Source organism: Mesoplodon densirostris, chromosome 7 (genome assembly GCF_025265405.1).
Source record: "Mesoplodon densirostris isolate mMesDen1 chromosome 7, mMesDen1 primary haplotype, whole genome shotgun sequence".
NCBI lineage: Eukaryota > Metazoa > Chordata > Mammalia > Artiodactyla > Ziphiidae > Mesoplodon > Mesoplodon densirostris.
Genome location: NC_082667.1, coordinates 9,111,761 through 9,133,175, shown reverse-complemented (window position 1 = coordinate 9,133,175; position 21,415 = coordinate 9,111,761). Strand labels below are relative to the sequence as shown.

General features: G+C 39.6%; 1 protein-coding gene across 2 annotated transcripts in view; it reads left to right on the top strand.

The window, feature by feature from the left end:
- The window catches only part of RTN3 (reticulon 3), a 62,015-nt gene that overhangs the window by 8,945 nt on the left and 31,655 nt on the right, over window positions 1-21,415 (top strand). The window contains exons 2-3 of one of the 2 annotated variants that reach the window (XM_060105579.1): window positions 6,255-6,305; window positions 17,079-19,421. The exons of the other annotated variant lie outside the window; for it this stretch is intronic. Of the exons in view, the coding sequence (XP_059961562.1) occupies window positions 6,255-6,305; window positions 17,079-19,421 (2,394 nt within the window). The remainder of the gene's footprint in view (window positions 1-6,254; window positions 6,306-17,078; window positions 19,422-21,415) is intronic. 2 annotated transcript variants of the gene reach the window in all.

Below are 21,415 nucleotides of genomic sequence, written 5' to 3'. Positions count from 1 at the left end.
ATAAAGCAACACTCTACAATCTTTTTGCCTTTTCTGTAAATCTAAAATTATTCTAAAAAAATTTTTTTTCAAAAAGAGGGAGAAAGACTTAATCATGAAATAAATTATTTTGGAAGAGGCAAGCAGGTCCAAGTAATGCAGTGGAGGTCCTAGCCAGCACAAAAAGGTAAGAAAAAGAAAAAAATGGCATTAAGTTTTGGGAGAAAAATCAGTCTGCCTATTCCTGGAGCTCTGATGGGGGAGAGGGCAGTAATTGGCTCCCTTTAGCAGTTTTTACTGAGATCATGAGTTGCCATCAAGAATGGTGGTCATGAGAAAGAGTGGAAAGATTGACATTTTTTTGTGGCCCAGCTATAGAGCAAAAAGGAAAACTACATGATAAAAATCATTTGTTTTGATATTAGAGAGAATTTTTAAAATTAATTAATTTATTTATTTGGCTGCACCGGGTCTTAGTTGGCGGCACGCGGGATCTTTAAGTTGCAGCATGTGGGATCTTTAGTTGCAGCACGCAAACTCTTAGTTGCGGCATGTGGGCTCTAGTTCCCTGACCAGGGATCAAATGCGGGCCTGCTGCATTGGGAGAGCGGAGTCTTAGCCACTGGACCACCAGGGAAGTCCCTAGAGAGAATATTAATATTAGAAAAGATGTTTAAAAGAGCCAATGAATTTCTCATTTTCATTATATTAGTTTTAGATAAAATTTCAAATACTTTATTTTTCCTTATGTATTAGAAAATGCTTTAATAATCTATAGAAACTAACACAAAGGAAAAAGCTTTGGCGTTAAATTGTAGAAGTCATTATACAAAGTTGTTCCTAGAGTAACTTACTTCTCTAAAAAATCGTCTGTATTCTGCTGGTGTTGAAGGACAGATATCACCAAAATAAACAATTCACTGAAGCTGTTTTTACTGCAGTTTAGAAAATTCAAACAGTCAGATTTATTTAGTGTATTTTCCCCAGGTGATCTGACTGGTAGAGTGATAGAGAAGAAGCACAGGCTTTCAGGAAAAGTTCAAGTTTAAATCTTGATTCTGACACTTACAAGCTTCAGTTTTTGTAAGGATTTGATTTATAATGTATATAAATACTTAATTCAGTGTCTATCACAGATACTTGGGACTCAGTAAGGGAAATGAAGCTGTTTTCAAAGAGGATGATTTTTTTTTTTTTAGTTTTAGTTTTAGTTTTGACAGTTTGTTGCAGCTTAAAGTATTATCAATATTGAAAATCCAGTGGTGTGAAGACTAGTAAGATTATTCACTAAATGGTTTTATTGAAAGACCTGTTAGAGATCCCATTTTAGGTGTCCTTTTTCTCCCTTTAAGGTAACTAACCCGTTCCATGTTGGGGGGAGCATAGGTATGTGTTAGGAAGTATAAGAAAAATGTATGTTCATAATAGAAAATTTAGGAAACAAAAATGTAAAGAAAATTAAAAATCAGTGGGTACTGTATCCTTTCATTTTGTAACAATCTTTTTTTTTTTTTTTTTTTTTGCGGTACGCGGGCCTCTCACTGTTGTGGCCTCTCCCGTTGCGGAGCACAGGCTCCGGACGCGCAGGCTCAGCGGCCATGGCTCACGGGCCCAGCCGCTCCGCGGCATGTGGGATCTTCCCGGACCGGGGCACGAACCCGTATCCCCTGCATTGGCAGGCGGACTCTCAACCACTGCGCCACCAGGGAAGCCCTACAATAGTTTTTAATGAATAGTATCCCATCGTATGGATATACCAAAACCTATTTAACCAGTCCCTAATAGATTTTTATTAAATTTCCTTAATATTTGTGATAAACAATCTTATAACTTCATATTTGCACAGATTTATGGGACTTCCCTTTGTGGTCCAATGGTTAAGAATCAGCCTTCCAATGCAGGGGATGCAGGTTCGAACCTTGGTTGGGGAACTAAGATCCCACGTGCCGCAGGGCAACTAAGCCCACACCCATGCACTGCAATGGAAGAGCCTGCATGCCGCAACTAAGACCTGACACAGCCAAATAAATAAACAAATAAAACATATATGCACAGATTTATTATTTTATTTATAAATAAATTAATTATTTATTGGAATTCGGTTTCATCAGGTTGACTCGTACTTTTTTATCCCTTACCTTCTAGAAACTTCCTGGACTTTGTTCCTGCAAATATTGCTTCTTTTTCATGTTCAGTCTTTTTCCTTCTGCTTGCTCCTTTCTCTATATAAATATGCTTGTCACTTCCGTTCCTAAAAATCTTTCCCTTGACTCTGCCTCTCCCTCTAGGTGCTGCCCAGTTTTTAGTCCTTCCCTTTATCATCATACTTCGTACACTTTAAACTTCCATTCACTCCTCAGTCTTCAGTGCCTGGCCCGCTCCCCACCCCTCTCTCTATAGAGTCATCAATGCTAAATTACTTGATTACTTAATTTCAGTGACCCATTTGAAAGTCTTAACCACTCATCGGCTTTTTTTTTTAATATATTCATTTATTTATTTGTATTTATTTTTGGCTGTGTTGAGTCTTCGTTGCTGTGCGTGAGCTTTCTCTAGTTGCAGCAAGCAGGGGCTACCCTGTTATGGTACGCAGGCTTCTCATTGTCGTGGCTTCTCTTGTTGCAGAGCACGGGCTCTAGAGCGCAGGCTCAGTGTTGTGGCGCACGGGCTTAGTTGCTCCACGGCATGTGGGGTCTTCCAGGACCAGGGCTTGAACCCATGTCCCCTGAATTGGGAGGTGGATTCTTAACCACTGTCCACCAGGGAAGCCCCACTCATTGGATTTTGACTCTGTTAATCCTTCTCTAAAGCTTTCTCCAAGTGACACCATTTCCCCCCACACTGACTCCTTTCTGTCTCCTTCACTGGTAGTTCTTTCTTGCTCCTCTTTACATATTGGTAGTGTATCTCAAGATTCCATTGTTAACGGCTCTCTGATTCTCCCTGGACAAATTCATTCACTCCAGTGGTGTCAGTTCTCACCCAAATGTTAACTCCCAGATGTTTATCTATAACCCTTACCTGTCTCCTGAGCTTATCCATATTGGTAAACAGTTTCCTCTTTGATATGCCTTAGACAACTTATTTTTAGTGGAAATTAATATAAAGAATTCCTTTTCCTCTGTTTCATTCCCCAACCAAGTGGCATTTCATGTAGTCCTTCAGTCCTTTGATTTTTGCTTCTCCAGTCTCCAACATCCAATGACCAAGTCCAGGCCATTCTGTCCTGTCGTATCTATCCCCTTATTCCCATCCTCATTGCCTTAGTTAAGCCCTCATGTCTTGCCAAGATTATGTAGTAGCTTTTCATTTAAGTCCATACTCTACCCTGCTGCTAGAGTTCTCTTTAAAATACATGTGATACTGTGAATCCCTTACCTTCAGTGATGCCTCATTATACATAATATCCAAATTTCATTACATGACATTTAAAGCCATTTGGAATCTGATTAGTTGTTCCTTCTCCCTAGAATGCCTTCCCCTGTCTCGTTCACCTGACGAACGTCTCTTCTGCCTCTGCTGCATTCCCACAATGCATACAGTTTTGCTGGTTTGTCTTTTTCAGTTGCTTGTGCACAACCATCATCTCTGTGCTAATACAGTGCCTAGACCTAGCTACTTGAAGATAATGTTTGATTTAATTAATAGTATTTGAGCATTAAGGTTGCCTTTTTTGGGTTCAGTTGCCTGTAGCATAAATATGGCATATGAGTACAACATGGTTTTGTAAGTTAGAAGACCTCATGCAATATTGTTGCAAACTACTACTGGTTATCTGTGTTCTGTATCAAAATAGATGCTATTGCATAAAACTTTGTATGTTGAAATTTTCCATTAGGAGGGGTGTCAGGTGGAGATGAAAAGTTCATAGGATCTTTTTTGTCATCAGGCTTATTTAGCATTTGGATTTTCAGATTTGTTCAGTTGGCAGAGATTTAATGTTGCAGATAATTGCATACAGAAGTGAACCCATCTGGGGGCCTTCCTGGTGGCGCAGTGGTTAAGAATCTGCCTACCAATGCAGGGGAGACGGGTTCAAACTCTGGTCCGGGAAGATTGCCACATGCTGCGGAGCAAGGAGCAACTAAGCCCCATGCGCCACAGCTACGGAGCCTGTGCTCTAGAGCCCACGTGCCACAACTACTGAAGCCCGAGTGCCTAGAGCCTGTGCTCTTCAACAAGAGAAGCCACTGCAGTGAGAAGCCTGCGCACCACAATAGAGTAGCCCCCTCTCGCTGCAACTAGAGAAAGCCCTCGCACAGCAGCGAAGACCCAATGCAGCCATAAATAAATAAATAAATTTAAAAGAAAAGAAATGAACCCATCTGGAAACATTAAAGAAATAGATAGAAATGCTTGCTTTAACAAGGAAAGGTGAATTGTTTTTCATTTGTAGGAGTAAATGTGATGCTTCATTTTAAGATAATTAAAAAGTAGTGAATTTTTAAATTCTGGTCTAGAGTTACTGAATTACTGCCTCTTGTCCACTAAATTCTGCCTTGGTGTTAACATGCTCCATGTCTGTTGACTAAATAGTTTTCTTTTTTTTTTTTTGCGGTACACGGGCCTCTCACTGTTGTGGCCTCTCCCGTTGTGGAGCGCAGGCTCAGCGGCCATGGCTCACGGGCCCAGCCGCTCTGCGGCATGTGGGATCTTCCTGGACCGGGGCACAAACCCGTGTCCCCTGCATCGGCAGGCGGACTCTCAACCACTGCGCCACCAGGGAAGCCCCAATAGTTTGCTTTTTTTTAACTGAAGTATAGTTGATGTTCAATATTATGTACATTACAGATGCACAATGCAGTGATTCACAATTTTTACGGGTTATACTCCATTTATAGTTACTATAAAATATAGGCTATATTCCCTGTGTTGTATTTAGATTAGTACTTACAGATATACTGATGGCCCAGTCCTTTAAAGCAATCTCCTCAATTTAAGTGTATCTCTAATATTTGTGAAAACATTTTTATAATTACAAGAAAAAAGGCGTTAAGTAAAGATCAGTATATTTAGGGGCACTTTTGGAGGGTTTTGTTTTTCACATGCTGTTTTTATTAATTTTTTTTCCATTTTTACCAATGGCAATTTATATTCTGTTTCATGATTTTTCTTTTAAGGCCAAAGGTTGTAGTGAAAAGCAAATCTCCCTCCTGCCCCAGACCTCAAAGTCCCTTTTGTTGCCAGTTAACAAATGGAGGCACACTGTATGCACTTCAGCACTTTGGTTTTTAATTTAATATATCAACATATATAGCTGTACCTCATTCTTTTTCATAGCAGCAAGTATTCCATTATTTGGATGTAACTAAGTAGACGTCTATTGATGGTCATTTAGATTATTCCTAGTATTTATAACCAGTGCTCTTATGAATATCCTTATATACATGTCTTTGTACATGTATGCAAATATATCTGCCAAGTCAAAGAATATGTGCAGGAGGTGGCGGAGAAAGTCTATGCATTTAAATTTTTGATATATGTTGCCAAATTTAGAGAAGTATAATTTTAGAGATGGAAGATTTCTCATGTTGGTGCTGTTTTCCCAGTGGATTAATAGTGATTAAAAGTATTTAATCATTAAAAGTATTCAGTGTCAGGCTTCCCTGGTGGCGCAGTGGTTGAGAGTCCGCCTGCCGATGCGGGGGACGCGGGTTCGTGCCCCGGTCCGGGAGGATCCCACATGCCGCGGAGCAGCTGGGCCCTTGAGCCATGGCCGCTGAGCCTGCGTGTCGGGAGCCTGTGCTCCGCGACGGGAGAGGCCACAACAGTGAGAGGCCCGCGTACCGCAAAAAAAAAAAAAAAAAAAAAAAAAGTATTCAGGGTCAATTTTACATATTTGCCAACTATAATGTTTAGTGCTCATATTCGTGACTGACTCCTCAAAATGAAGTTGAAAATGGTTACAAGCAAAATCAGTTAGTACTCAGATCCCTGTTTTTCCTTTCCCACATGAAGTTGCAGGTGAGCATTATCTTTCTTGAGGTTATACTTGTTTAAAAATGCTAGGGGTTCCTCTTTTCTTCCTTTGCAGGTGAGAATATTTGACCAAAAAATTGAATTGATTAACTTTTAGAAATGCATCTTGAAAATGAAATAAGGTTTTGCTGCCAGGTGAGTGAAAACAGTAATTGGAAGTATAGATGTGGGTTTTCTCATCTTGCTTAAACCCAGTGAAATTAAGATGCTTGGCCAAAAAAAAAAAAAAAAGGAAAGTTAAAGTTCAAATTCCTGTGTGAGGTTGTCAAATTCTCACGCTGTATATTTTCTTTCAGATTCCTTTGTTTCTTCCTCTCAGCCTGTATCTCTATTTTCGACCTCACAAGGCAAGTCTGTCATTTTTTGTGTGTGCATTAATAAAAGAAAAATGTTGAGAAAGAGGCTGTAACTGGGGATACGAGGCACAGGTTTTCTTTTGCCCCCAAATCCCCTAAAATAAAAACCAAATCCAAGCCAGTGCTTTCTATTTAGCAGTTTCTAATGGATTTCTCGTAAAGCTTAATAAAATAGAATGAGGCTAGGTGGACCCTTTAACATAGCATAAGCTTTAGGTGTAGTTTTGAGTATTTCTTAAAAATTAAAAACTTGCCCACAGAACTTGGAGTAGATAGAATTGTGGGTCAGAAAACACACCACCTCCAGAATGCATTTGACCTATAGATTTGTGGTTATGTAACTGGTTTGATAGGTAGTAGATTTGGAAAAACTTTCAAAGTGTGCTTCCACTGAACTAGTAACAGTGTCCTAGCTAGAATACTTTAGTGTGAACTTATCTGAGATTCGTCCCAAGAGGTAGGCCAATTCCAAATTGCCTAGGAACATTGAACGTGTCGGTTGAATTTTTGGCAAGCAGGGCTTGTTTTCCTAGAGATTAAGTTGTGGTGTTTTGGGGGGGTTGTTTGTTTTAATGTCAACCAGTGAGGAAGGGAATCAGAGTTGTTAACTGTATGTTTATAGGGGAAGCACTGCCAAGAACCTGGAAGAGAGAGTGTGCTTTGATTTGCGCTAATAATAAAGTGCTGTTTCATTTGTGATGTTGTGCTCCTCCTCGAGTATAGGTCAACGGAAAAGCATTATTTGAAAAAGGGTAATTAAACTCACTAGATAGGTCTAAGAAGCCTTGTGCAAAGAGTTTATTGTCCTAGCTGGAATGCGAAGTCTGGGTGCTGGTTTGTTAGGAAGACTTTGACCTTATAGGAATAAAAACATAATGGGGGCTTCCCTGGTGGCACAGTGGTTGAGAATCTGCCTGCCAGTGCAGGGGACACGGGTTCGAGCCCTGGTCTGGGAGGATCCCACATGCCACGGAGCAACTAGGCCCGTGAGCCACAACTACTGAGCCTGCGCTCCACAGCAAGAGAGGCCGCGACAGTGAGAGGCCCGCGTACCGCGATGAAGAGTGGCCCCCGTTCGCCACAACTAGAGAAAGCCCACACACAGAAACGAAGACCCAACACAGCCAAAAAATAATAATAATAATAATAATAATAATAATGGGATAAAATGAACATAGTAAATGTTTCTCAGAGTTTCTGCTTCTTAGGAAACATGATAGATAATTTGTTGCTTTTAATTCAGACTGATAACATTCAGAGTCCCCAACATTTTTTTTTTTTTTTTTTTTTTTTTTTTTGCGGTATGCGGGCCTCTCACTGTTGTGGCCTCCCCCGTTGCGGAGCACAGGCTCCGGACGCGCAGGCTCCGGACGCGCAGGCTCAGCGGCCATGGCCCACGGGCCCAGCCGCTCCGCGGCATATGGGATCCTCCCAGACCGGGGCACGAACCCGTATCCCCTGCATCGGCAGACGGACTCTCAACCACTTGCGCCACCAGGGAGGCCCCCAACATTTTTATAATGTGCCTCATTGTGTGAATTTGGATATCTTCTGGGTCAAATCATGACCTTTGAAATTAAAAAAAATTGTTTACATTGAAAGATATTTTGTGAATGTTAGAAAGTAACTCAGACATACAAATTGATCCTTGACATCTGGAACCCAACCATATTTATATTTCTAAGGGTTCTTTTTTTTCCTCATGAGAAATTCAATAATTTAGGCAAATAGGTATTACATTTATTCTACTCTGGAAGATAAATCAGTAAAAATAGTGTAAATAGAACAAAAAATTGTATTTTCTCTGTTGTATTTCAGATCTTCTAAAATGCATTCTTCATAGTCACTTTTTTCATACAGAAAGGGAATAATTAATATCCTAAATAGTGTAACAATACAACCTAAGCACAACATACCTAATGTATAGAATGTTGAGAAAGATAAGTGTCATAGTTTTAAAAATTACTTTAATCCCTGTTAGGAGAAATTACATATACACTCAGGTAAAATGGAGGTAAATAAAGAGGATTTTTGTAATTAAAAATGTTTAAGTAGGCTTCAGTTTCAGTGAGTATGAGAGTTTGTTAAAGAAAATAGATTTGTCATTCTTCCTTTTTCTTATAGTTATTTTGACCAGTGCAGATTCAGCATAGTGTTATTGTTAAAAGGGTATTGTATTGTAAAGAAGCATTTAAAAATGTCATATCCCTGAAGGTGTTCCAGTGTAGCCTCTATTACTAACATTTTCTCCTGCAAAAAAACATAATGGAAAAGCAACCCAGTTGATGCTCTACTTCATTGGCAGGTCTAGAGATCAGCCTATTCAGTTTTTTGAGGGCACTCCTTGGCAAGTGATTAGGTGTGTTCTAGGGTAGCCAAGTCTAGTAGCTTCTAGTCTGCCTTAATAAAACTAAGGGAAAGGAAGTTGTTGGTGTACTTGGTTAACTGGATTAAAACCCCTGGAGAGAATAGCTAGGACCAGTTCCACCCAACCGCAGGCCTTTCAGAGTGACTGTCACCAGCAGGTACCTTGAGTCCATCATTGGCAGTAACCCAGCTAATCTGTCTCTGGCTTCCATATCCCTTAGCCATTTAGCCTTGAAGGATTGTGCCTTACTTTTATATATCTAAACCATATCAAGTAATATGTAGCAGTAATTATGTAGCAGTAATTAAATAAGACATTTTCATATTTAAGAATGACATTTTTAATCCTGAAATATATACTTATCATTATTGAACTTTAAGGAGATGCATGTATTAAAAGTTGCCTTTTTTTTTTTTTTTTTTGGCCACGCCTTGCGGCTTGTGGAATCTTAAATTCCCCAACCAGGGATCGAACCCAGGCCCACTGCAGTGAAAGTGCTGAGTCCTAACTACTGGACTGCCAGGGAATTCCCACAGTTGTCATTAATTTGGACTGAGAAGAAAGGGCAGTTAAATCTTTCAAAAGGAAATTATGTAATCTTTATTAAATTGTACTACCTTGAAGTATACAGCTACTTAAGCTAGTAAATTAAGCTTTTTGAAAACTAACAAATAGATTTGTGATGAGAATATCAATGGAATAATCAGTTCCTTCTTAAATAAGTTGTACTCCTGAGTAGGTGCTTTGCAGTCTTTTGCTTATTGAGTCCTTTTTTCTCATCAAGCAGAGTTTAATTTCAGCTTAATCCCCAAGCATCTCAAAATAGGGGAGTAAATTTTAATGATGTTTTCCTGTACTGTTAAATAAGAATATTAACAGAGGTATAGTTGTGGTATGTGGCCAATTTTTTTTTTTCCGAGCTTTTACTGTGCTCAGTACTTTATGTGAATCATCTCATTTAATCCTCACAGCCAATTTTATGGAGGAAAGGTACTGCCTCTTTTACTAATTGAGGAAACTGGGGTTTAAAATGGTGAAATAACTTGCTCAAGGTCACGCAGTAAGTGACACACCTAGGACTCCACCGTCCATGCGCATGACCACTACCTACAGTAAAGATGATATATTAGTTGTATTTTAGGGTTTACAGGTATTTTTAGAGATGTCATTTTGAGGTTAATGTTAAAATCATGAGAGCAGAAGAGGCAGAAATTACTATTTTAACCATATTATTGCTATTAGTGATGTAATTTAGTATCATCTGGGGGATGTACTCCATCAGACACAAAATCAAACTGAAATTTGGTTTCTACTTTTGAAATCTTTGATAAAAAGTGGAGGCTGGAAAATACTACAATTTTCATTAGAAAACATTGGAAGAAAAGTGGGTGAAAATAAGATTAGAGAGGATCTACCCATGTAGAATTGGAAGTACATTTGCAGTAATGAATATTTGCGTTCAGTTTGAGTAATGCAGTAGGCATCTGGAATAGGAAGTTAAGCACTGAACTTTGGGGCAAGCGTTGAGGAGAAAAAATATGCCAGTTACAGCCTTTTTTTAAACAAAAGCAAAACATTTTTCTTTGTACAAAAGAGACTTTTTGTTTAGGATCTAGCTTGGCTGCAAAGTGTCTGCTGGCTAACTTCCTATTTTGATGCTTTGGCTGAAAGTTGCTTATACTGTTTTGCACGATAATTTGTCTTTCCCTCTTGTTTTGTGAACATGAGAAAATTCAAGTGTAGAAAAACCTATACCTGAATATTTCAAGCCTCCCTTGTATGACTATGCATAGTATGTATGTGAAAAAGTAACTTAGTGGTTTACTATAGGCTGGCACCCTTTCTTCACTGATGTGTATGCTTTTTCCTTGTTACAGGTATCCTTTGAGTTAAAAGTAATGAATTTCCTGAGGCGGGGTAGTAACCAAATGGTAACTCCAGTATAGCATAATTCTAAGTTATTCACTCTTTTAAGGAAGAAGTCTCATATAACATTCATTATTGCTTACTTGTTTCTAGATCACATTGTGTTTTCATTATTAAGTTATAAAACACTTAAATAAAAAAGTACTAAACCTTTTCCTAAAAGACAGTTTGGGGACTAAGAAACAAAGTAAAGAGAAGGGTGTTTTTTGTTTGTTTTGTTTTGTTTGTTTGTTTTTTGCCACGCCACTCGCCACTTGTGGGATTTTAGTTCTCCGACCAGGGATGGAACCCAGGCCCACGGCAGTGAAAGCGCCAAGTCTTAACCACTGGACTGCCAGGGAATTCCCTCAAGTTTAAAATTAGTATATGTACTTTAAAATTAGTATATGGAAGTATTTAAAGCAGCCACAAAAGGATCACCCCTGCCCCATGCCCTACTAACCTGTAAGTTGTGTTCCTGGACAAAGAATCTGTGGTGAGTGAGAGTGAAGAGTGCCAATTTCTACGCCTGTGGAATTTTTACAGGGCTAAAGTTCTGCAGTACTGCTCGGCTTTTCTACCCCTTGAAAACTAATAAAACGCTGTAAAGCTGTGGTTCCCAAACGGTTCATTACTGGCAAACTTGTAATGCAGATCCTTAAGCTCCATCCTACTCAGGAAATTCTGAGTCAGTAAGTCAGAGAGACAGAGCCCATGAAGTACTAGTAGTTGTTCTAAAGTTTGAAAAGGACTAAAGATGGTGCCAAGGGCTGTGTTTTTACTAGGTTGTTAAATTGTTCAGCTAGTTGTACGTTGAACTAAAATATACTTCGATGATGGTAAAGATCATTTGCTGAAACATTTTGTTAAGGAAAAGTTCTTTTATCTTTCAGCATTGACTTAGAATTTTTTATATGTTGGGTTGTATTAAATGTCTTTATCCACATAGTACTTTGCACAATTCTTGGAATGTCATAAGCATTTTGTTTGTATTAGATGATTCAGAAGTTGCATCACCCAAAATTTTGAAGTAGATAAAAGCTCTTTAAATTACTTCCCTTTAGGGCTTCCCTGGTGGCGCAGTGGTTGAGAGTCTGCTTGCCGATGCAGGGGACACAGGTTCGTTCCCTGGGCCAGGAAGATCCCACGTGCCGCGGAGCGGCTGGGCCCGTGAGCCATGGCCGCTGAGCCTGCGCGTCTGGAGCCTGTGCTCCACAGCGGGAGAGGCCACAACAGTGAGAGGCCCGTGTATCGCAAAAAAAAAAAAATTACTTCCTTTTATTTATGGCTGGTTGGAGGGAAAGTGTCTAAAACTCTAAATGAGGATTTTCTTTATTATATACCACATGAAGGTGGTTGTGATTTGGCACTATGCCTTTTTTCTCTCCCCAAACAAAAAGGCATATGGTCTGGAGTCTCTATGTCAGGAGATACTTTTTTGACAATATGGTGTTTGGGGACATTTATGGAAGATTTATTAAGTGCCAGATCCTGTTCTAAGCACTTCACATGTATTAACTCATTTAATCCTCACAGCAGTTCTCAAGTTAGGTGCTTTAGTATCCCAATTTTCAATTTTCAGATGAGATTAAGGAACTGAGATTAAGGCCACACGATTAGTAAGTGTGATGAAAGGATTTTGCATCTTTTTGGTTTGTTTGGTGTTTTATTTTTTGGCTGTGTTGCGTCTTCGTTGCTGCGCGTGGGCTCTCTCTAGTTGCGGGGGGTGCTCTTTGTTGTGGTGCGTGGGCTTCTCGTTGCAGTGGTTTCTCTTGTTGCGGAGCATGGGCTCTATGTATGCGGGCTTCAGTAGTTGTGGCATGCAGGCTCAGTAGTTGTGGCTCGCAGGCCCTAGAGCACAGGCTCAGTAGTTGTGGCACACGGGCTTAGTTGCTCGGCGGCATGTGGGATCTTCCCGGACCAGCGCTCGAACCCATGTCCCCTTCATTGGCAGGCGGATTCTTAACCACTGCGCCACCAGAGAAGACCGGAGTTTGCATCTTTTAATAGGAATTTTTGGTTTGGGAGTGGTCTAGAAATTTAGAATATGACTGCCAACTTAAATTCCTAGTCTTATTTAAAATAATATACTTAAATGGAGACTTCTGAATATTTAGAGTTTAAGAAGAAATTGAGTAAGCAAGGAGCTCAGTACTGAAATACATTTGGGAACATTCTCGTGATCATTGCGGGGTTATGACATTTTTCACCTCTTACCATGTATTGATTCCCTTTTTGACAAGTCTATTAGATGTGTAACTCTTGCTTGTTAATAACTAGAATAATGCTATATTTTTGAGTAACTAGACTTTTTGAAAATGAATGTGCACATTAAATTGCATTATAGCAAATAACTAATCTAGAAAATATAATGAGATTTTTGACAGACATGTGTTTTGAGTAATGTTGAAAATATCTAGTAGTGCATGTGAAGGGCTGGATCTTTTGAAAAAGGAAAGGTAGTGGACATTTTCTGAGATGTAAGATAATCCAGAGTTATTCCATCAGGCAGTTTTCCAGCGTATAGTATTTTTAAAAACTAACACCCTTCAAACTCCCTGGAGTTTTCTGCTGTTTTGCCAGGTACAGACTTTGACAACACTAATGACTATTGTGTCATACTGACTAATTAGAAGAATCTTTACTTATGGGAGCTTAGTTTCTAAAGGCTTATTAGATTCTGGTCTTTGTTTTATTTAATGTTTTCATGCCATTATAAGTTCTTTACTTCCAGACCAGTTTTTTCATTGTCTTGGTACAAGTCAGCTCTGTTCAACTTTGTGAGGGTTTCAACTAGCCAAATAAACTTCTTTCCATTTGCTGAAATTCTAAACAAGATAATTATTAAAATTAAAACAAAGATGAGGATGCTAACTTATTTTGCTACATGTGGGAAACCTTGATTGACAGTCATGAGAGCTAATATCTGCATCTCATGATCACTGAGGAATGAATGCAACATCATACTCTGTTTACCCCCTAAACCTGTGCCCTGAAAACACTATCCACTCCAAGTATTAAGTCACAAAATTATTGTTAGGGAACATGATTAAAGTTCTTTTGTATATATAATAGTTACATCATATTGACAGATCTTCAGTAAAATGCTTGAAGTCTGTCAAGCAGTCATGGCATTCAGTACAGAACTTGTTGTTATTCTGAGAATACGATTGCTAACCTAATCTTCTAGCTTTACCTCAGATTATTATATACCTAACCCGAAATTTTTGGAGTATTAAGAGTTCAAGGAGGGACTTCCCTGGCGGTCCATTGGTTAAGACTTCACCTTTCAATGCAGGGGGTGCGGATTCATTCCCTTGTCGGGGAGCTGAGATCCCACATAGCTCTCAGCCAAAAAACCAAAACATGAAACAGAAGCAATATTGTAGCAAATTCAATAAAGATTTTTTAAATGGTCCACATCAAAAAAAATCTTAAAAAAAAAGAGTTCAAGGAAGTTAGAAAAGAAACAAGGCTTAGAAAACTGAAAAGTTTGTGTCCTGACAAAGCAAAACATTTCTACCATGCTTTTTTTTTTTTTGTCCTCACTGTGTGGCTTGCAGGATCTTAGTTGCCTGACCAGGGCCCACGGCAGTGAAAGCACCAATTCCTAACCACTGGACCGCCAGGGAACCGCCCTACCGTGCTTTTTTTGTTTGTAGTACTGTGTGCATTCTTTCATTAGCATTCAATGTAGGTTGCTTTCTTTTTCATTTCATCCAGTCCACCTCCACATCATCATCATTTTACTTATTGATTTTGCTTATTTTCTGTCTCCCACTCTGTATTATAAACTCCACAAAGGCAAGGATTTTTTCTGTGTTGTTCACTGCTTTTAATCTAGTTTCTAAAACAGTGTTAGGCACGTGATAATGGCACTCAGTAATTACTAATGAATTATTACTAATTCATTTTGTCCACTTGTTTCTGTAAAATGACAGGTCTAAATCTTCTGAAATCTCAGTCTCTATAAAACATATAAGCTGAGCCTTCCCTCTGAGGTGGAGTCAGTTTTGTTCACCTTAAGATTCCATTCCTGTTTGTTTGTTTTTTAAGTTATTTAATTTTGGCTGCGTTGGGTCTTTGTTGCTACGCGCAGGCTTTCTCTAGTTGCAGTGAGCTGGGGCTACTGTTAGTTGTGGTCCACAGGCTTCTCATTGTGGTGGCTTCTCTTGTTGCGGAGCATGGGCTCTAGGCGTGCAGGCTTCAGTACTGTGGCACGCAGGCTCAGTAATTGTGGCTCGCGGGCTCTAGAGCACAGGCTCAGCAGTGTGACACACGGGCTTAGTTGCTCCGTGGCATGTGGGATCTTCCCAGACCAGGGCTCGAACCCATGTCCCCTGCACTGGCAGGCAGATTCTTAACCATTGCGCCACCAGGGAAGTCCTCCATTCCTGTTTGAAGGGAGGGGGGCGGTCCCAGTTTTACCTTATTCCAGATTTAGTCCATTGAATGTTTCCTGGTAGGAACAGTCAGCAGTAAATTCAGTAATAATACATAGCTCAGATTGTGGAATATTTCTTTTCTTTTTTCTTTTTTTAAAAATATATTTATTTATTTTTGGCTACGTTGGGTCTTCGTTGCTGTGCACGGGCTTTCTCTAGTTGCCTTGAGCGGGGGCTACTCTTTGTTGTGGTGCGCAGACGTCTCATTGCGGTCGCTTCTTCTTGTGGAGCATGGGCTCTAGGTGCGCGGGCTTCAGTAGTTGTGGCACATGGCTTCAGTAGTTGTGGTGCACGGGCTTAGTTGCTCCGCGGCATGTGGGACCTTCCTGGACCAGGGCTCGAACCCATGTCCCCTGCATTGGCAGGCAGATTCTTAACCCCCGTGCCACCAGGGAAGCCCTGTGGAATATTTCTGATTTAAACGTAGGCCATAGTTCTTTAAATTTCAGGTTTTTTAAAACATTTTAATCTACAGTGGTGAGCTTCATTTATCCTTAATCCAATCTTGCTGAGTATCCATACTATACAGTGAGAGATGCAAGCCATGTTTTTACTGCATTAGAACTAAATATGAATTACAGCTTACTTCTGTCTCACTGGTACAGTTTGTACCACCAAACTTTATTTTTCCTCAATTTACAAAGACTTTCCCTGCCCCCGCCCCACCCCCGATGATTACAGTTACACTGTTCTAAAAGTCAGAGATCCTATTACATCAGATTCCAGTGATGTGTTAAAATAGGGGAACTTTATCTGGCATTTGGAAACATTTTTATTATAGTGGAATTTTATTTCTTGCAATAAGATATTTCTTTTCATCTTTATAAAATGGTTTTGAATAAATCATAATTTTGCTTTTGTCTGGTTAATTCAGCTTCTCACTGAAAAAGAACATAAGCTGAGTAAAAGTAATCCCTAAGCTTTTTCTCTTTCACATCTTCCTAATTACTCATTCACACTCAAGGAAGGCATTGCTGTCCTGAGCCTACTTAGGTCTCATCTGACCAAGCTGAATGTTTGATTCATTCATTTGGAACTATTTATTTAAGACCTACTTTGTTCCAACTCCAGAGATACAATAGTGTGTAAGAAAGATAGTGCCTGCCCTTGGGACAGTTGTTTTGATCTTTTCCCCAGTAAAAGCTTCCTAGATTGGTTAGTTGGAAAACAGTGTGGTAAATCAGTGGCTACTGTGATATTAAAAACTGTTAAGACTTAATTAACGTATTTCTTTTAGGGGGATATTTTCTGTTTTTAAAAGGATTTCTGAAGTTTACTCTTCTTAATAAAGGAAACCAATTTACACAGTTCAGTTTTGTTTGAATTGGCAAGGTGGTGCAAGAGATTTTGGAACAGACCAGCCTTTTCAGTGCCCTTTAGTTTAAGACCTTTTCAGTGCCCTTTAGTTTAAGACATTGAGGCCATCTGTTCCTGGGGCCCATCTTCCCTATGGATGGAATAGACTACTTCTAGTCTGATTTTTAGACTTAGGAAGGGTCCGCTCTATCTCTGGGGGTGGGAGGGGAACTCTGGTCACTTCTTTTTTTCCTTTTCAGACTGTCAGACTCTTAACAGTGGTTTTATAGAAGGTGTGTGTCCTGAATTGTTCCCCCTACAGATGAGAGCATATCAGTACTCCATAATATCAAGTTGTTTGTTTTATATGGATTACATTGTTTCTGTTGAATAGCTATATCAAATACCAAAGGAAAAACACTTCCCCAGATTATCCATCTTATTATACCCTTCTTTATGCTTTACCATTAAAGGGAAAAAGTAAATTGAAAAGTATTTTGTCGTGAAAATTTTTTGTCTTTTGCAATTTGTAGCATGATAAGCCTTTTTTGTTTCACTGCTGACATTTTTATGCATGTCTTATAGGATAGCTGTTGATCATTGTTTTGTTATAAATTTATGTGTGTGTATATGTACATCCTGTGTGTATATATACGAATTTCAAAATAAAAAGCATGCTGCTTGGCCTGACTAGCTAATGTGTAATTGTACCTGGTAAACAATTTTTTTTCTTTCAAATTCTGACCATAGAGGGATTGAGCTCTCTTTGCTCTGATGAGCCACCTTCAGAAACTATGACTTCCTTCTTTTGTTCACCTTCTGAAATATATAGCACTGACCTTACAGTACCACATGGAGAAAAAAGTAAAGTGTTAGGCAGCCAGCCTGTTTTAACCAAAGAAAGAAAAGACTGCTTGGCTCTTCTAGATGTGAAAAAGATGGAAAAGCCTCAGGGGACCAGTAAAGACATAGCAGACTCCCCAGTTTCTGTTTCAGAAGGAGTTCACTGTAACCATCCTTCCATTCCAGACAGTTTCCCAGATCATCCTGCTTTTCTCTCAAAGGAAGTTGGTCAAATGCAACAGCAGATAAATAAAGATCAAGAGACCAAGAACCCAAATGAGGTACCAAGTAGGGACGATAGAACTGCCTTGGATGCAGATGACAAATTCACTTTGCTAACAGCCCAGAAGCCACCCACCGAGCAGTATAAAGCAGAAGGTATTTGTACATATTCCTTGTCCCCCTCTGAAGTTTCAGGAGTTGGTATTATGGAAAAGGATTCCCCTGAATCACCATTTGAAGTAATTATTGACAAAGCAGCATTTGACAGAGAATTTAAAGACGCATATAAGGAAAACATAAATGATTTTGGTAGCTGGGCAGTGCACACTGATAGAGAATCACCTGCAGACATTTCTGAGTCTAATGACAAAGTATTTCCACTGAGAAATAAAGAAACAGGGCGTTCCCCAGCCTCTGCGTTGCTCACTAGGCAGTTTTCACACACAACTGCAGCATTGGAGGAGGTATCTAGATGTGTAAATGATATGCATAACTTTACTAATGAAATATTGACTTGGGATTTGGTTCCCCAAGTAAAACAGCAGAGTGATAAATCTGACTACATCACAAAAGCTACAGGACCTGACATGGGTGAATATATTTCAGAAATTCCAGTTGTAAATCTTAAAAGTAACACTCATCAGAAAATTCCTGTATGTTCTATCAATGGGAGCACTACTATCCCTAAATCAACAGGTGATTGGGCAGAAACATCTCTCCCACAGGAAAATGCTATGCCAGACTGTCTCACCTCCACACAGGAAATCAATATCAAAGGTGTGCGAGGCAGTGTGCAAAAAAGAGATGACACACTTACAGAGTTACCCGGATCTCCACTTGAGAAATGTGTCTCTCTTGGTTCTGGAGTGGCCACAGTGAAAGTGGTTTTACCTGATGGCCACCTGAAAGGTGAAATGAACTGGCAGACCTCTGTGTTGGGAGAAGTGACAGAGGCTGATAGTTCTGGTGAGTCTGATGACACGGTGATAGAGGACATCACAGCAGATACTTCATTTGAGAGCAACAAAATTCAGGCTGAAAAACCTGTTTCCATCCCAAGTGCTGTTGTAAAAACAGATGAAAGAGCAGTCAAAGAGATTCTTAATTGTAATAGGGAAGATAAAACATCTGGAAACTTTGACGGGTCCATCAGTGACTCTGGGCCACGACAAGTTCAGCCTGATATTCTTGGAAGGAGTCCAGCTGGTGAGGCAGCATGTTCACAAGTACCTAATGCGAATGTCATGTCAGAAGATGTGAAGCAGTCAGGTAGTATGAGTGCAGTTGCTCCTGAAAAGCTTGTTGCAGCTGAGAACCCCAAACTTCCTTCAGAAGCATCTCCAAAGGTTTTTAATGGTAAGACAGAATTCTCACGAAATGTGACAACCTCTTCCTATTTGGAGTCATTGCGTGAAAAAAGTGTTAAAGATATAGATGATTCTTCCCCAGAGGACCTGATAGCAGCCTTTACAGAAACCAGAGAGAAAGGAATAGTAGGTAAAGGTGAAGGAAATACCTTCGAAGCAACATCAGAGAAAACTAAGGACTTTAAAACAGCTCTTCCTGTAGATGTTTTACATGAAAGTGAGTCAGGTGGTTCTGAAATTAAAAACATAGAAGGCAAATACAGTGAACAAAGCAAAGAAACAGATGGGAGTGAGCTTCTGGGTGTTTTCCCTACCCAAGGTACTCCAGTAGCATCTCTTGACTTAGACCAGGAACAGCTCACAATCAAAGCACTGAAAGAACTGAGTGAAAGGAAGGTTGAGAAGTCAGCTTCTGTACAGGATAAAGTAGAATCTCCCGAAGGAGTACTCAAGCAGACTTTAACATTTGCTCCAGAATCTTGGCCAGAGAGATCCTATGATGTCCTAGAACACAAAGATGTCAAGACTGGATCTGATCTCGGGATTTCCAAGAAGCCCTCTATTACCAAAGAAGCTACTAGGGTAGATATCACTTCCAGCCTTAGCAAGACTGGACTGGTAAACAAGGATGTCCTAGCAAGACTTCAGACAGAATTCTCAGGTAACTGTTTACATTAGAAATACTGCATGTGGTTAATTCTGCTATGATTGATTATTTAGAGTGCTATTTTTTTAGTCTCTGATTTATATCACCAAAATTATAGCTAGAATAAAAATATACAGTAAAACGGGAAAACGTAGATTTTTTTAATGGTTGCTTGATTTGTTTTTCTTGTACAAATATTTTCCAAAGCAATAGACAACCTGTTAAAATTAATATTCTCCTAAAGAAAGAATTTTATGGTCCAGTTTTTTCAAGGTTCTCCTTTTCTTGTACGTTGCCCCTAGGGGAGATTGCTGCTTTTAAGAATATCCTAGGCTCTTATTTATTTACAAAGCTTATTTTTAAATCTCCATAATAGTAGCACTGCTTGGCACTTGGGTTTTTTGCTATGGGGCTTGGAAAATCTATTTAGCAATCAAAGATAAAGGAATCCCTGCTGGGAAGATAGTAAATGAAACTTTTAATTAATTTGATCTTACACCGCAGAGATTTTATGCTCTGAAAGTAGGTAACCAGTATTGTAGTACAGCTTTGTGAGTAATACTTAAGAGAACTCATGCATTCTTCTACTTTGGACCTTGTTTATCGTGCTTTAGGCCAAAACCCAATGTATGGTACTAGAAGCCCTTCCCCTTGTCTTCTGTTTATTTGAGTGATTACTTTGCTAGAGGTTGGCCTTCAGTTAAATTATTTCAAATGCTCTCTGTTCTGGTGTCTTAGAAAGTATAATGAAAAAAGGATATATAAAACCCTCCAAAAGTGACCCGCAACCTCTAATCTGATACCAAGTTCTGCACTTACTGTATGGTCAGTGTTAGGTGCTATGTAGGACTCTGTGGTTTTCCAAACTTTTTTTTTTTTGCGGTACGCGGGCCTCTCACTGCTGTGGCCCCTCTCGCTGCGGAGCACAGGCTCCGGACGCGCAGGCTCAGTGGCCATGGCTCACGGGCCCAGCCGCTCCGCGGCACGCAGGATCCTCCCGGACCGGGGCACGAACCCGTGTCCCCTGCATCGGCAGGCGGACTCTCAACCACTGTGCCACCAGGGAAGCCCTTCCAAACTTTTTAAACAATAGATCCCTTCTTTCAAATGAAATCATATGCAGAGTTATAATATTTAAAACAAAAAATATTTTCATTAGGATAAATTTATAAGTGAGATTATACCATTTACTTTTTTTTTTTTTCTGTAAAGGTTTAATTATGCAGAGTAAGGAGGGGGGCTCAGTCCTTAGCAGCCACTTTCCTCTCCTCACAGTATCCAGAACACTGGTCAGCTCCTCCTGCAGGGGCACTCCTTGCAAGGAGTGAAGCCCCATGCCTCTCAGAGCTTGTCCCTCACTAACTTGCTTTGCTTGGTAAGGTGCCCTGCTGGTATCTGTGCGTCACCTTCCTTGCTCACGTGCTGGGTCACCTTGAAGCCCATAGTCATGGGCTGCTGCAGAGCCACGGTTGCTGCCCTTAGTGCGTGCAGCAGAAAGGCACTGTTTACTTTTTATAAAGACATTTCCTTGCTGAAGACCATGGGCAGATTATTTAATCTTACTAAATTTTAATCCTTAAAAATAGAGATATTAATGGTGCTTACTTTATAATAGTGAGAGGGTTACATGTGAAAATACAGGTAATGCAGAGCCTAGAATATAGTGAATATTCATTTAGCATCAAGTACAGGACCTGGCATATAGTAGGTACTGGATAATTATTTGTTAGTGAATGAATTGTTAATAATTATCAGTGAAAACATCGAGGCTTTTTTATAAACTCAAAAATTTGAAATGGCAGTTAAGGATAGCTGTTATACTCTAGTAATTGAAGATTGTTGAACTTGGATTAAAGAGAGTTGAATTATTGTTGCTTTACAGTGTCTAGAATTGTGACTTTAAACAGTTACATTACATCACCTTTTGGGGCCTCCGTTGTAAAGTGAGGACATTGAAGTAGGTGTTCATCGATATCATTTCAATAATATGATTCTCTGACTCTGGTATA